The sequence below is a fragment of the Mercenaria mercenaria genome, chromosome 5 (genome assembly GCF_021730395.1).
Source record: "Mercenaria mercenaria strain notata chromosome 5, MADL_Memer_1, whole genome shotgun sequence".
Lineage (NCBI taxonomy): Eukaryota > Metazoa > Mollusca > Bivalvia > Venerida > Veneridae > Mercenaria > Mercenaria mercenaria.
The window spans coordinates 39869036-39885256 of record NC_069365.1 but is presented as its reverse complement, the minus strand read 5'-3'; the positions used below and the strand labels follow the sequence as shown (position 1 = coordinate 39885256).

General features: G+C 33.0%; 1 protein-coding gene across 3 annotated transcripts in view; it reads left to right on the top strand.

The window, feature by feature from the left end:
- LOC123556953 (putative methyltransferase NSUN7) overlaps window positions 1-15658 on the top strand; it is a 32693-nt gene extending 17035 nt beyond the window's left edge. For 2 of the 3 annotated variants that reach the window (XM_045348072.2, XM_045348073.2), the window contains exons 5-11: window positions 664-847; window positions 2475-2676; window positions 4777-4920; window positions 6798-6899; window positions 7223-7473; window positions 8202-8629; window positions 13286-15658. In XM_045348072.2, coding sequence (XP_045204007.2) covers window positions 664-847; window positions 2475-2676; window positions 4777-4920; window positions 6798-6899; window positions 7223-7473; window positions 8202-8629; window positions 13286-13319 — 1345 coding nt within the window. In that variant the 3' untranslated portion in view covers window positions 13320-15658. Of the gene's footprint in view, window positions 1-663; window positions 848-2474; window positions 2677-4776; window positions 4921-6797; window positions 6900-7222; window positions 7474-8201; window positions 8630-11862 lie in introns of all 3 variants that reach the window. The other variant, XM_045348074.2, reaches the window with a different exon arrangement.
- The last annotated feature ends 563 nt before the right edge of the window (window positions 15659-16221 follow it).

The window sequence follows — 16221 nt, the reverse complement described above, 5'->3', positions numbered from 1 at the left end:
ACTTAGATATCATCAAGATGAACATTCAGACTAACTTTCATACAGATCCCATGAAAAATATGGCCTTTAGAGAGGTCACAAGGTTTTTCTATTATTTGACCTACTGACCTAGTTTTTGAAGGCACGTGACCCAGTTTCGAACTTGACCTAGATATCATCAAGATGAACATTCTGATCAATTTTCATGAAGATCTTGTGAAATATATGGCCTCTAGAGAGGTCACAAGGTTTTTCTATTTTTAGACCTACTGACCTAGTTTTTGACTGCACGTGACCCAGTTTCGAACTTGACCTAGATATCATCAAGCTGAACATTCTGACCAATTTTCATAAAGATCCCATGAAAAATGTGACCTCTAGAGTGGTCACAAGCAAAAGTTTACGCACGCACGGACGGACTAACGCACGGACGGACGACGGACGCTGCGTGATCACAAAAGCTCACCTTGTCACTTTGTGACAGGTGAGCTAAAAATGTAAAAATCAACACTTGTATGACTTAAAATGGAAACATTTTGCTGGTTCTGCCAAAAGTCCTGACTTGTTCACAACTCTGCAAGCATGTTATGGATGCTGTGATAAGCTATGCTGCTTCTCTGGAGTTCACCAAAGGGAGTTAGTTATACAGTTGATATAATAAGGATTTTCATGTGTTTTTTTCAGAGTGGAGACAGTAATAGGGCAATTCAAAGATGATCATTACACTCTGATAAATTGTGAGGATCATTTGGAAGGGAAAGCTTTCTACATAGACCATCATTGTACAGACATGATTGTGCTCCCAGCAGAGAGTAGAGAGTATATTCTAGAGCATGATCTGTTACATTCTGGACAAATTGTTATGCAGGTAGGTTTTACAAAGAGAATGGGCAGAGAGTACAAAATAGACTGTTGCACACTTCACATATATTGAATTGCACATCTGTTTCAAGACGGCAGTAAAGTGAGTAGGCAGAGTCTAAAACACGAACTGTTACATTCTGGACATATTGTTATGCAGACAGGTTTCAGACAGAGTAGAGAATAAACTGTAGAACATGAACAAACATTTGTGCATACTTCTGCAATATGATTTCAGAGAGAACTATTGTAGCAGAAGTGTTACACACTGTTGTTAAAAAGGTTGCATGCATATAGTAAAATAATGTTACATTTTTCTGCATTTAATAAGTTCAGTTTGGAAATTAACTACAAGCATATTTCTGTTAAATGCAGTTTCTTGCAACTTTTCACCTGCAAGGGAAGCAGGTAACTAGATCCAAGAAAATTTAATCAACAAGCTTTGATGTTTTTTCCTTTGTAATGTTTGTTTCCATTCATTGAATAATTTATCAGAAGTATCTACTTCCTTGTGAATCGGTATCGACTTCTCACCTTCATGGGATAGATACCAAGACATCCAGGTAATTAAAATAGTAACTTTGTCTTGAAAATTATGCATTAATCAGGGTACCCAAATTAAATAAACAAAACTGATTCTGTATGATTTACATAATTTCTTCACTAGGGCAAGATTTTCAATGGGAGTCTAGAGGTAATAAAATTTCTCAGGAGGGGTACATGACTGTCTTTGACAAAACAACTTGCTGCATTTTGTGTTAAAAAAGTTGACATACAGGATAAAAAGTCAAGCTTGATACAAATGCTCTAATAGAGTTAATAAGTCTGTTGCGGTCAAGTTATATATGATAATGTTTATTTCTTTCGAGTCAGTCATTTGCTGCAAGTTTAGCTGCTATGGAAGGCTAAATGGTTGGACTTCTAAGTTGGATGTTGCTGGTTTTAAGTCTGATTACAATCACAACAAACCTTTTAGTTAAATGTTAATTTTATTCAAAAGTCAAAACACAGCTGAACTTGTGCCAGTAACAACCTTTGAAAAAAGGTCCCTTAGCTCCACTATTTTTTTCTCTTAATCTAAACATTTGTGGTGCATCACATGTTCAGATAAACCTGCTTTAGCAGCCACCTACATTATACATCCATTTGCCATTAGCAGGCTGTCAGCTAACTTATCAAATTGACTTTTTATTCTAAACCTACCGGTAACTGACGTAAGCAGTCATCTGCCTTAAACAGTCAGAAAACTGCCTCGGTAGCCTCGTGGTAGAGTGTTCGCTTCGAGTGCGGGAGGTCATGGGTTCGATCCCCGGCCGCATCATACCAAAGACGTAAAAAATAATGCTAGTAGCTTCCTTGCTTGGCGCTCAGCATTAAGAGGATAGTGCTAGGACTGGTCAGCCCAATGTCAGTATAATGTGACTGGGAAGGGTATTATGCCACATGTCTACAGCGTGATATTCCAGTGAGGCAGCACTATAAAGTTGGGCATTGTGCTCACTGCTACAAGTAGACACTGTCGTTTATATGACTGAAAAATTGTTGAAAAAGACCTTAAACCCGAATACACATACACACATAAGCAGTCATACATGAAATATCATTAAGTTAACTAACCTTGTATTTGTTTTCAGGACAAGTCAAGCTGTATAGCACCACAGTCTGTGAAGTTTTTGATAGGTGATGATGATGATGTCATACATGTAAATGTGGGGTCAGGGGTCACCACTGCTCATATAGCTAGTCTCATGAACAATTCAACAGGAAATATACTGGCGTTTGGTGCAATTGATGGGTCAGCTGTCCAACATACAATGGAAAAATTTGGTGCTAAAAGTATCCTTTTATGATATGTTATTATATCGAGTTTGAAGGGGCTGTCACAGTTTCTTCATTATCCTACTTTTGTATTGGACCTTATATTTGGTAGTTGCCTGGAGACTGACAAAATATCTGCTTCCTTTACAATCTATATGAAATAGTTTTAACTTTAATACTGAAAATTAAAAATTAATAAATTAATTCAAATACATGCTGAGTTCTAACTGCATAACTTCGTTAATAAAGGAAACCATTTCAAATTTCCTTTCTCTCTTGTCGTGTATAGCATGTTTATTAGAAAAATCTATCGGTTATAATCTAGTAAAATATTCAGTTATTTTATAACTGTAATTTACCACCTTGTTTCCGGAAACAAAAGTAAAAACAAAAAGGGAATTATTGATTTGTTTTAGGACTGAAATTTGATAAGCTAGAAACTTTTGATTTTATCACTCCATGAAATTCATGGAGTTAAATTTTGCCCCATGCTAAGAATGAAAACAATCATTTATTCTTGTGAGTCAACAAATGTTTCATTGTAAAACATCAATTAGAAAGTGATTACTGATTAGGGTATTTGATCATAGGCATTTCATGAATGAAAAATAGGAGAATTTCGATAAATATTTGAGGACAACAATAACAACTAGTAACCTTGAGATAAAACTATAAATAGAACAGGAAACACAGTTTGATATATTCGTCTAATAAATAAGGAAAAATGCAAATTTCAAATTCCCAAAAAACATAAAAAATTGTTTACCAATATAGCTGAGTAATTATGAAAACTTTTAACAGTGCTCGATTTAATTAAAAAACAGTGTTCAAATACAATGTTTAAATTTCTATCTGAAATTTTTATCCAAGTGTAGTCCATTATAAGATATCTTATTAAAAAACCTGTGCCAGGCAACATGAGTTTGAGCCTGACTGCTTTTCAACTCGTATTACAAAACATTCTTTCAGATATGAATTCCATGTAAGGTTGCGTTACATCAGGCAGACGTTTCTGGAATTAGAGCTCAAACACATTCTTCTTCTGTCCATATGGGTTATTTGTGGCAACACTATAAATAAATTTAAATACACACACACTAATTGTTCCCTTTAAAGTTTATTTTATCAGGTTCAAAATATAAGAAATGTCTACCTTCAAATTTTCAAGAAAGTTCATTAGGAGAAACACATTTAGTGCACTTAAACCTGGACCAACTGGAATTATTTGTCTTCAGTCAGACAGTTCAGACATGACCCTTTCCTTTAATTTTATTTCAACTGCTGTTCTGTCGAGATAATATTACATAATGTTCTCACAGAACAGATCTTTTCTTTGCTTTTCGTGCACTGCAACATTAGCTGTTTCTCCGATCAAACTGATATTTACAGTTCATGCTTTTCGAAAATAAAAAACGTGCAGAAAATCACCACTATCAGGATGTTATTGGAAAAGGTCTTGGTACGATTTCAATTTACTTTATGTTTTATTAGTTCTCTATTTGATAAGGCGATATTTGATGATTAAACGTTGACACAGGACAAATATCGTTTCTGATTGATATATGATGTAAGGCACCAATCAATATGCTACAAGCTGATTAATTTGATATAGCAGACAATTAAGATGTTTTATTTGGTGCTTTGTAATGAAACTGTGAAAACAAAATATTTTCCCAGACTCTGGTCTTGTTCCCAAGGGAAGGGCATTTGTTTTTAGTTCGTTGTTATGGACAAAATAGGGATGGAGATTGGTGAAGTTACAACATCATTGCTTCACATATTTAACTGATCTTCCAGCTTTTTGTTTGTAACAACAGCAAGATTTAGATGCAGTATTTGTAGGTGGCTGGTTCAAATCCAGTGCTGTGGCAGATTTTGATCGCAGTTACTTAAATCTTTTACCAAGGTGTGAGTTCTAGAAGAAAGTTCCAAAAGCTGTCAAGATGTTAGTTTAAACCCATCTTGTGAGAACAATGAATGTCAGTGTTTATTATCATACATATATGCTTATAAGAAATAGTTAACCAAATTTTACAGTTAACAAATTCCCCTGTTCAGAGACTCAAAACTTATAAACGAAAGTCCCTAGCCTAGCATGATTCTTAACACTATGTTTAGATATAAAGGTTCAGACAGAGTCATTCCTCGATATTGATACAGAAGACAACAAATACAAGAACGTGAAAGTGGTACTAGTCACAGCGGACTGCAGCAAGTCGGGAATTGCTAATCCAATAGACTTTGTTGTCAACGAAGGAGAAGGTAGGGTTACTAATCTTTCAGCATTTTGTCTAGAATCAAGTAACTTTTTCAGTGGATATGATTAGTCTTAGAAAATCAGCGCACCTATGTATGGCTTTAAGTGAAAAAGTGGCCTCAGAAATTGATGTTCTTTCTATTATAAATTTTGGGGCATTTATTTCATTTTTATATATAAGAATATTTAGATATAAAGCACATGCAAAATTTATTTAGAAAAAGTGCTATTAAAGAATTCCTCAGACTACCCATAACTCCCTTCTTCGTCATTCTAAAAGAAGGAAACAGAACTTTATTATTAACTATGCTGAGAAGTTTACTTCCTAAACTATTATTTTCAAAACTTCCTGAACTTTTATTTTCAAAACTACAGTATCATTTTACATAAATGTTTAACTGTCAATTGTAATGTTTCAACAACACTTTCTTTCCTGTTTGGCAAATATCAAAAAAGCTAAATAAACATGTTCAAGTCTTTGTTTAATATGGAAAAGAACCTTAAAGGTAATTTATTACTGCTCCTGATATATGGAGTCTTGTCACCAAAACCTTTATTTTACAACTTGCACTTTAACCTTGGTTGTATTTTAACTGTATTTGAGAAATTTCAGAGATTTTTCAATAGAAAGTAAAATTACATAAAAAATTGTAAGAATGCCTTTTGCTAAAAAGGTTTTTTTTTCCATTTTTTTAGGAGTGTGCAGTAATAAAGATACAAGTTAAAACACCTGTAATTGTACTGAAAAAAAAGTCAAAGCATATTTAGGTGCATTTTATAAGTATTGATTTAAACCTATTCAGCATAATGATTTTTTAGGGGTTTATATTTTGGAAAAGAAATTTAGTACTGAATCCTGGATAAAAAAGCATGTCACTTTAATAAAGCTTTAGTTTTCAGTTGTATTCAGTAATTTTCTTATAAACATAACAGCCAGCAATTACACTTATTTAGTTGTCAGAAATGTATCTTCAAGATTTGAAAAGATTTTATTATATCTATGTAAATCAGTTAGGTGTAAATATGATTTAATGTAATTTCCCATAGCTTAAAGCAGCTTATGACTGGATTCATTTTGAATAAGGGTATTTCATATAAAGAACTTTAAGCTTCAAATTAGTCCACGGTCCTGTTTCTTTTGATACATGAGTATATGCAGTTTATTCAGCCAGCTGCACTTGAAAAACGCTTAGTGTTCTTCGTGATAAATAAATATTCAAATTCTTCTTTCATGTGTAGATTTTTGTACTTTTTTGCCTGTGCTTGCCTGAAGACAGATGTACTTTTGAGCCTTATTTTACGTCATTGTGACATGTTTTGAATTTGAATACGTTGTTGTGACATCAGCTGTATTTGTTGTTATAGTCTGATTCAAAAAAAGTTATTTTTCTCAAAACGTCACTTGAAATATTGATTGGAGAGCAGTATTATTACAAAAACTGGGTCGTGTGGATAGCGTAGCAAACATACAGTAAAAGAACTAAAATCTCCTGCTACATTTTGGACATTCCCATCCATTTCTGGTAGGGAATGGAGGGGGCTCTTTGATTTGACCTAATTGCTTCATCTGTCAGACAGTTTGACCATTTTTTATCAGACAAAATTTGTGTTGCACATAAAAATCTGTAAAAGTAGTTATTTTTTACAATGGCCAGACACCGATAAGTTATGAGTACTTATATCTTTCAATGGCCAAACACTGACAGGGTTACGAGGATACCTGTGTCTTCAGGCACATCTCTAGTATTTCTCCAAGCTTTTCTTTCCCAAACAAATGACAAAAACATACAAAAAATACAGGGAAAAGTAAAAGCCAGCGAGTGTTTGAAAGCTGAAATGTTTTAAAGGCAACAACTATTGCATGTTGAACATTATATTACAGATATGAAGATATTGAAGTACCTTTCACTAGGGGAAACTGACGATACTAAATTAGGAGAGATGATAGCAAATCACGGCAAACTGCTCAGACAGGCCATGAAATGTAAGTATTTGTTCAAAGAAACAATGGTTTTTATAGTCAGTCTTTGATATTCAGTTTAAGAAAATACATGCTGTGGAAAGTAGTGTACTTGTCTCAAATTTTCATCATAAAAAATGTAGCAGTTTTCAAGATTTGGAATACTTGTACGTAAATAATGCAGACTAAAATGTTTCTTTAAATTAAATTAATAAAGGAACATTGAATTCTTATCCAAAGTCCTTATCTGTATAACTCTAAACCCAGCAAAATAAAATCAGGTTAGTCATAATACCCAAGAATATAGTAGTTGAATAATCTTTATGATTCTATTTTCTCACCAACAGTAAGTAAGGTCCAAGCTGTTGTATACATGACAAGATCAGTGAACGAGTCGGAGAACGAGAATGTTGTCAGTAAAGCTGTGGAGCAGACAAATATGATCCAGCAACGCAAGTTTCCTTACAGAGTTGTTCCCCCTGTTTTACCATTCACTGGCCATGATATTGAGAAAGGCATTGGTATCTGCGGAAAGTTCATAAAATTTCAGCCATCTGAAAGAAACAGTGGATGCTTTGTGGCAGTAATAACTAGAGAGGTATTAAATTTCATTATTTTCAACGGCTTTGGTTACATGTACTTCTCATAGATTGTTGGCATTCATTCTTATAAAAATTTGAAAATCTTTAACCAACTTTTTGTATTATTTTGATATGGGTTTCATATTTTCTAGGTTTTCAAGGTTTTTGATAATTTCTCCTATTTAAGTCATTATTTTGTCAATGAAATTTTGCCCGACATATTTCACAGTAAGAGGATTTTTAATAAAAGAAAAATCTTCTGATTGAGAAAGATGGTATTGAAGATAAACACAGTGAACTTTATACTTGTGAAGTAATTGTTGGCCTTGTGACATAATTGTGTCTATTTTATTCTGTTTAAAAAAGGAACAAAAAAAAAACAACATTAGTTTTACTTATAAAATATTTTAGATTTCTATAATGATTAATATGTTATTGAACTTATGGTCAAATGATTCCATAAAGAGGATCTGCAGCTATTAAGCAATCTGAAGTACGTAATATGCTTGACAGCTGGTCAGCTATATATGACAGTAGGACAATATCCGCTTGTGCTTGATTTTGCAGAAAGGTAGTTTATATAGAAACATGCAGAATTTTTTTTTTAATTTTTAAAGTTTAAGTAATTTGGCTTATAACTTCCAACAGCAATCAGTAAAACTTGTTTGATCATGTTATAGTCAGATTAGTGATAGCATATTTCATCTTGGTAAAACTTATAGCATGTAACATGGTAAAATTTCAGCCTGAAGATGTTAAAGAGGCTAACAAAGATATCTTGGAGCGGGCACGTGCCAAAGGTCTACTGGGAGGCAAGAAGAAACCAAAGAAGGTTGCAGAAGTGGAACCAATTATAAATGACAAGGTAGAAGAGGAGGCAGATGATGAAAAACTTTTAGATAAACGTGTCAAACGAGCGGCAAGAAAGTTGCGCCCAACACAGTCATACCCTGCCGATTTTGGCTACACCAAACCATCAGCTACTAGTATTGTCAAAGCTCATATCAACAGTTCACCGAAGATTGGTCACAGAGCAACCAAATCTACTGCTGCAATCGGGGCAAAATCGAGAGTACCTAAACTTAGACCTCTTACTGAACCAGTAGAAAAGAAAGAGAAACCGCTGAAAATTTCAGAGCACGTGAAAGTTGTGAAACATCCCGCTCCATTCAGGTGAATATTGAGTGATGCAAAACTGTGTAACCACGAAATCCCAGATGCAATATTTACATCTTGTACTTTCATTTCACAGCTGTACTCTCATTTAAAATACGAAAAGTATTTTTACATGTTTGCAAGTTTTCACCTTCAAATAATAAGGCAATGTCTGCATAGAAATCTTTTGTTGAGAATTGCATCAAACCATTTTTTGCATATTATAGGGATATTTAAATCATTTCCAATTTGTATAGACATGTTCAATAAAGTTTTTTCTAAATAGTAAAACCTTTTTACATCAAATTTGAGAAAAAGATAAAAAAACTAGGGATGGGAACGAATATTCGAATATTCGAACATTCGAAAATCGGTCGAATATTCGAATATGAAAATCAAATTCGAATATTCGTAAATTATTGTAATCATTTTTTTCAAAATAAGTATCATTGATTTTGGGCAATATGAGCATGCTAATTCTACAGAATAAAACCATGTCATGTTAGTTTATCACGATTCAAAAGATGTCCAATTAACAAGAAAATAGCAATGCATAATTGGCAGGGGCCATCTTTACGGATTAACAGTTTGCAACAGGCATCAATGTGTCAGATGCATGTCAAAAGATGTCCAATTAACAAGAAAATTGCAATGCATAATTACCTGGGGTCATCGCTACGGATTAACAGTTTGTATTAGGCGCAAATGTGATATATCTTTATCTTTTGTTCATTTTTATTGGCGCCTGTTTTATGTAACAAGTTGTAGAATTTTTTTTCGAAAACAATACCAAACTTGTAGATATTGTCGATCTATTCGAATTACACATTGAAGTAGTTAATAATAAAATCAAGAAAAACATATGATTGATGCATAAGTTCATGTTGAAGGAGGTTTAAGTCTGCCTTACTTGCTTTTTACACAACGATTTTTACACGCCGATTGAAATTTTTCAAAATGGTGGCAGTAATACAACAGCGATCACGTGTTTAAATGGGGTGACCTGCTATATTTAGATAAAATTGCGACGGTCAAAATTATAATCATTTTGATTTTTTTTGTATCATTTTGAAGCTAAAACACTGAATTAGTTAAATATGTTCATGATTATACTGACAGAATCGTGAAATAAAATGCTAGGATCGGCGGGTTTTGCTATGTAAGATAGGGTTACCCGAAACAAACATTTTTTGGCCTTATTTACGATGATCCACGCTTTAAACAAATGAATACGTTGCATATATGCCAATCACTTAATACGAATTTAAAGCTTCCATTAAAACTAACCAAATATTCGAATATATTCGAATATGGCAAACCGAATATTCGAATATTGATTTCAGTATTCGTTCCCATCCCTAAAAAAAACAAAAACAACATGAAATTTCAACCGGATTCACCAACTAAACATAATATTTCTGACAATTATGCATTGTTTGGCAATTGAACCAAATTCTGCTCTAGATTTTCATCCTTTATAAAGACATTTATAAAGTATTACATTAGTCAAACTCCAGCCTTTTTCCATTTTTATTTCACATTTTCAACTTTCGCTCTTGATTTCATATTGAAATTAAATTGTAGAGGAAAGATTGAAGTAAATGAAAAACTGAAACACAGGAAGCCTCATTTTGCTTGATTGCAAATTTGCAATATAATATATAATTTCACTCTGTGTCATTAGATGTCCTTAGGATTCTAGTCATTTCATGTTTTCACTTTAGTTCTATTCTCATAGGTGCTAAGTCTACTTTTTCATTTTGTAAATACTCATTTTATTGGCCATGACAAGAGAGGATATACCTTGTGATATTTTATTTCAGTTTTAGACTTTAATCCTGAATCGGTGACATTTTTATAGGTATTTTTATTTTATCTAAAGTGATTGAATTTTTTGTCCAACTTTACTGCTTAATCTCCCTCCCCTCCCCCTCAAAAATATACTTTTCCTTTTATTTTGATACAGGACACTTTTAAACTTTTCTAATTTAGTTTCTTATTTCCCAGTTTACCTATATGAACATTTTTATAGTTTTGTGTTTACTTATTTCTTGCCATAATAAAGTATCCTCCAAGTAGAATGAAAGAATATATTAAGCAATTAAAGTATATCAGAAGCTTTAGTTGATACAGACTGTGCTTCTTTGGAATTCACTTGTGCATTATCTGAGCATCTCAGAAGCTTGATTCAAGCAAAAGAAGAGAGTACAGACTGCGTTTCTCTTGAATTCACTTGTGCATGATCTGAGCATCTCAGAAGCTTGATTCAAGCAAAAGAAGAGAGTACAGACTGCGTTTCTCTTGAATTCACTTGTGCATGATCTGAGCATCTCAGAAGCTTGATTCAAGCAAAAGAAGAGAGTACAGACTGTGTTTCTCTTGAATTCACTTGTGCATGATCTGAGGATCGCAGAAGCTTAATTTAAGCAAAAGAATAGAGTACAGGCTGTGTTTCTCTTGAATTCACTTGTGCATGATAAAAGTATTTCTGAAGCTTGATTTAAACAAAGAGAGTATAAATTGTGATCTCTTGAATTCACTTACAAGTGCATGATCAGAATATCAAAGAACCTTGATTTCTTTATGTGGTTTATAAGTGTTGCATGGAGCAGCACAAGGGCTTTGTTATGTCACATTTAATTTGTGCACCATATTTTCTTCTATATTTGGCTGTATGTTTTTTCTTTGAATTTCACTGATTCAGAAAGAAAAACGTGATCAGAGTTGATAAAAAGAACTTGTACACCAGAAGAAATACTATATGAAGATATTGTGCAAAATTTTATGACATAATTGTATAATTATGGGCTATGAAAGACAACTTTAGCTTAACTAACTTCCAACACTATGCTTGTTACCCAATCCTGCATGCATACTGCAAAAGAACTGTATATAACTGTGTATTACTGCCAATTAAAATTGATATTACTATTTTATTCCCCCATTTCTTGGCTGGTCTCATTTGTATCCTGACAGGCACCAGCAGTGTTGAGATAAGAAGGAACAAAAGTATTTTATTTTGAAAAAATCTCTATTTCATTAACAAAATCGTCTATTTCTGTAATCAATTTAAGGTCTATTTCAGCTTACTGCAGAAATTTCAGTTATTGACCCATCTTGAAAGTTTTAAGCTGTTTGTAAAGTGTTTTAATAATAGGGTAAATACATGCTTTCTTCACAGGAGAAATCATCAGCATTATAGAATTTCTAGTATTTTCATCAGATGATTTATTCATTTATAACATGTTCAGTATTTCAGTGAAGGATATGTAGGTAACTTTTACATGTTTGTTTCTTATCCTAAAGCTGCCATAGATGTTGAGAATGTGTGAAAGAATTTTATTATTACATGAAAATGCGCATTTAATGTACTGGTATATACCTTGGTTGTCTCAGCCTGCAAGTGTAGACAATGAATTTTATAGTGCTTAAATGTGTAGATTTGACAAAATTTATGAATTTACAAGTAGAAATTTATGGATCATTTGAATTATGCTGAGATATTTCACATGTTTTATTGATAATGCCTGTGTATGCTATAATTGAGTTGATTTAAAATTGTGCTATTTCATTTTTTTTTTTAATGTATGTGACGATTTCATTTCGCCTTGTATTGTGTATATGTATATCTGCATGCATGGTATGTGAAGTGCTTATGTTTCCAGTGCATCTTTTTCATGTGTATGTGCTAAGCTTATTTGTACCCTACCCATTATGTTAACTTAAAAAAATGTTCTTTATTACACAGAATGTATTAAGTTGACTGCTTACTATAAAGACAGTGTAGAAAACAAAGCAGCATTTTTTTTTACATTTACAATCAGGTGTGATTTGTACTAAAAAAGAGTTGAAAATTTAGCATTCTGATATTTGAATATTCCTGTTATTTGAATATTTTGTCCTGACAAATAGGTTATTCAAATATCTGAAATCCACTGCATTTATTTTAAACAAGCAATAAGTATGGTTAGACAAACGTGTAAAAAGTAGTGAAATTTTGTTGGAATGTAATGTCTTTAGGTCAGTTGATACTATTGCGACACAAGCTTAAATCTGCTCCCTAGGTGATCTGGTATTTTGGTAGAAGGCATGACTCAAATTTTTTTATTTCTTAAGCATGTGGTTAAGATAGTGAACTCATGATTAGGATTGGCAATTTCTGTTTTATTATGTGTCCTCCTTATTAGATTCCAGCATTCCCCACCTGATAAAACAAAACAAAACAAACAGGTGTAATATATATTTGCTGCCAGTAAAAGCCAAAAAAGTATACAAGAATACGTAATTGCACAGAAATTGCCGATCTAATGGGTCTGCTACCTTACAATAAAACCTGCAGCAACTTGATACAATTTTACTGTGTATTTGATTCTTTCATTAATTATAAAGTGCATGTTTCCATTACTTCTATTTTTAATGTTTTCAAATGAATTGAATAAATTCTTGTTTTATATGGTGCTTTAACATTTCATTATTTCTCTGAACATTGAGTAACATAAGTAAGTACGATAACTGAAAAATTTTGGTCACTAATTCTGTTTTATGAGGAAGTTTTCCTTTTCTGTAATACAATATACTTCTATTAATTTCATTTTCAAGATCCTTTAATTTTGCTAAATGTTCTATGTGACTGTAACATGTGTTGTTAAAGTTTGTGTTTTGTCCTGTTTTAAGCTCCAAGCATCCTTGGGCAAAGCATTACAAATAAAAACTGGTGGAAGGGGCTGCAACTCTGATCATCATGTCACATACAGAACCAAATGTGCCTTGTTACCTCCCTTGTGATATGTAAACATTTTAGATCTCTTTTTGTAGAAAAAGGAAAAAGAAAAAATCAAAGAAAAAGGTGGAATAGGTAATCTTCGTATTTTCTTCACCTGTGATTGGATTTCACTATTTTAAGCATTTATAGCTTTAGCAGTGATCGTCCGAGAGCATGAATATAATTATGGATGGATATAACAGTCTCGGTAACAGAAACATAAACTGCATGTACCTCGCACTGTTATGTCAAGTTGTTTTCACTTTATACTGTTACAAGGACATAGAAGGTCATTCCATTATGTGGCACTAAGAACAAGTTTTGACTCCTGTATTTAAAAAAAAGCAACAGGAGATGTATTCACAAGGAAGAATATTTGTTATCACAAACCTTCAGTTGATAATATAAATTGCATGCTTTTTGGCGTTACTGTGTGTGCTTCCGTAACTTTGCCTGTATAATTTTTTGTTATGAGTCCTGACATCAGAAAGAACGTTATAAACACCAGCTATGCTAAAGCCAGTGTTAGGAATTTGTGACTATCAAGGATACAAGGTCAATGCTTATCCCTACTGTTTGTTTATCAATTTGCAACTGATAAGTGGACAGTATGGATCCAGTTCAGACTGCACAAATGTTTAGGCTAATCTGGATCCATACTGGTCGCAAAGCCCTAATGTTCAATTTGGAAAACGGGGTTTATAATATATTAAACATTTGTGTTTGTTATATGTGTATTTTATGACACATCCTTAACACTCGATGAAATTACAAAAGATACATTATGACATTCAATTGTAAACATTGTTTCGCAGTGATCTAAACAAAAACATCCTTTCATATTGATGTAAATTAAAATTTCATTTTGCATCGATGTTAACAAAAATATTTTTCACACTTAACAAGTATGTTAACAAAACGTTGCATTCATGTAGACAAAGACATCATTTTGCTGAGAAGTAAACATAAACTTCGTAATAATAATTCATTGCAAGGACAAGTACATACTCAATACCATTTAAAATGCATTTTTCTTACAACATGCATACTGATACATATATTCGAGATTAGATGGATATAACAATTTGAGGATGAATTGAGGACTCGCCTTTGTTACAGTGTAAAAGTGGACAGATAGACTACTGATCTTGTTATTTAAGATGGAGACTGGAAAAACTTGCATTCTTATTGATTGTTGAGTGTATGTCCTGAAAAAGAGGGCATCTCATCACCTCAGCCCAATAAGTGAACAATTGCTTCATTATGGTAATGCACTTACCATTCAGGAAACTGTTTGTTTAAATGAAAGGTAAAAATGTCTTCCACCAAGTGAACAGCAAGAGGCAATATTTTCGCAAGTGAGTTATAATTCTATCTTGCATGTTAAACAAACGAAACTTATTTTATTTCCTTTTAAACAAAAAGGGCAAAGTGCCGAAACATTGCTAAAAATAAACTGTAAAATTATTGTTAATATTATGTTGGTATTGATCTTTTTTACTATTAAATGATTTTGAACCAAATTTTTTCCTTTTTGTAGTTTCAAACCAGTGAAAGATAGAGATCCTAATTGTGAAATTAACTCTTTTATCTTCAATATTTCACTGGAACACGTCTGGAAATTGGGATATATTATTAATGCACCTTCACATGTTAAAGTTACACATGAAAGACTATTTAGCTTTATAATAACTGTTAACAATGTTAGCAACCTGTTCATAAATTTGTTATATGTTTTTGTTGTGTTTTCAGAATTGTTTTCAAAATCTGTGATGTCTCAGTTCTTAAAGATATATATTACATTGTATATTTATTAATATTAATTTATTTAAAACTTAATCAGTTACTCAATAAACTACTAAAATATAATGAGTATTGCTTTTTTTGTGTGTTATAGCTTTGATATAGACCTTCTGTGTACTTGGTTCTAACCTGGGTCTACAGTTGTCCAATTTTGTAACTATCCTCTATGGTAAAATACTGGTTCTACATCAATTACCCATCCTGTTGTCAACAAGAGCGCCGCCAAGCGGGGCAATATACGCCCGAAGGGTTACACCAGAGGATGGGAGCAAAATTTAAAGAACTTGACTGTTGAAGCCCAAAGGACAGGAACAACAAAAAGAAGAAATTACAAAAAAAATTCTAAGTCCACAAAAAAATTCTTACCAGGTAAAGTTATGTCAAAATAAATCTAAAAATTGGATGTACCATCCATGTTGTACCACAGAAAAGTGGTCTCGGTTTTTCCCTACGGCCAAAAATAAAAAAAGTTTCAAAATAAGCTATTTATAGTAACAAAAAACGGAAGTAATACAAAAAAAAATATTGTAAGAGAACAAAAACGGGATCTGCCAAATAAAAACAAGAGCACTGCAATGCAGAGCAATATACACAAAGCAAATTCATATATGACCTCTAAGCGTGACCTTGACCTTGAAGCGAGTCATCCAAAACATGTGCTCTGCATGTCGCCTCAGTGTGGTGAACATTTGTGCCAAGTTTCTTTGAAATCCTTCAAGCAGTTCAAGAGTTACAGAGCGGACACAGCAGTCATATATGACATTTCACTCCTAAGTGTGACCTTGACCTTGAAGCTAGTCATCCGAAACAAGCGCTCTGCATGTCGTCTCAGTGTGGTGAACATTTGTGCCAAGTTTCTTTGAAATCCTTCAAGCAGTTCAAGAGTTACAGAGCGGACACGAAACACTCGTATGACCTTTGACCCCTAAGTGTGACCTTGACCTTGAAGCTAGTCATCCGAATCAAGCGCTCTGCACGTTGTCTCCGTGTGGTGAACATTTATGTCAGGTTTCTTTGAAATCCTTCAAGGGGTTCAAGAGTTACA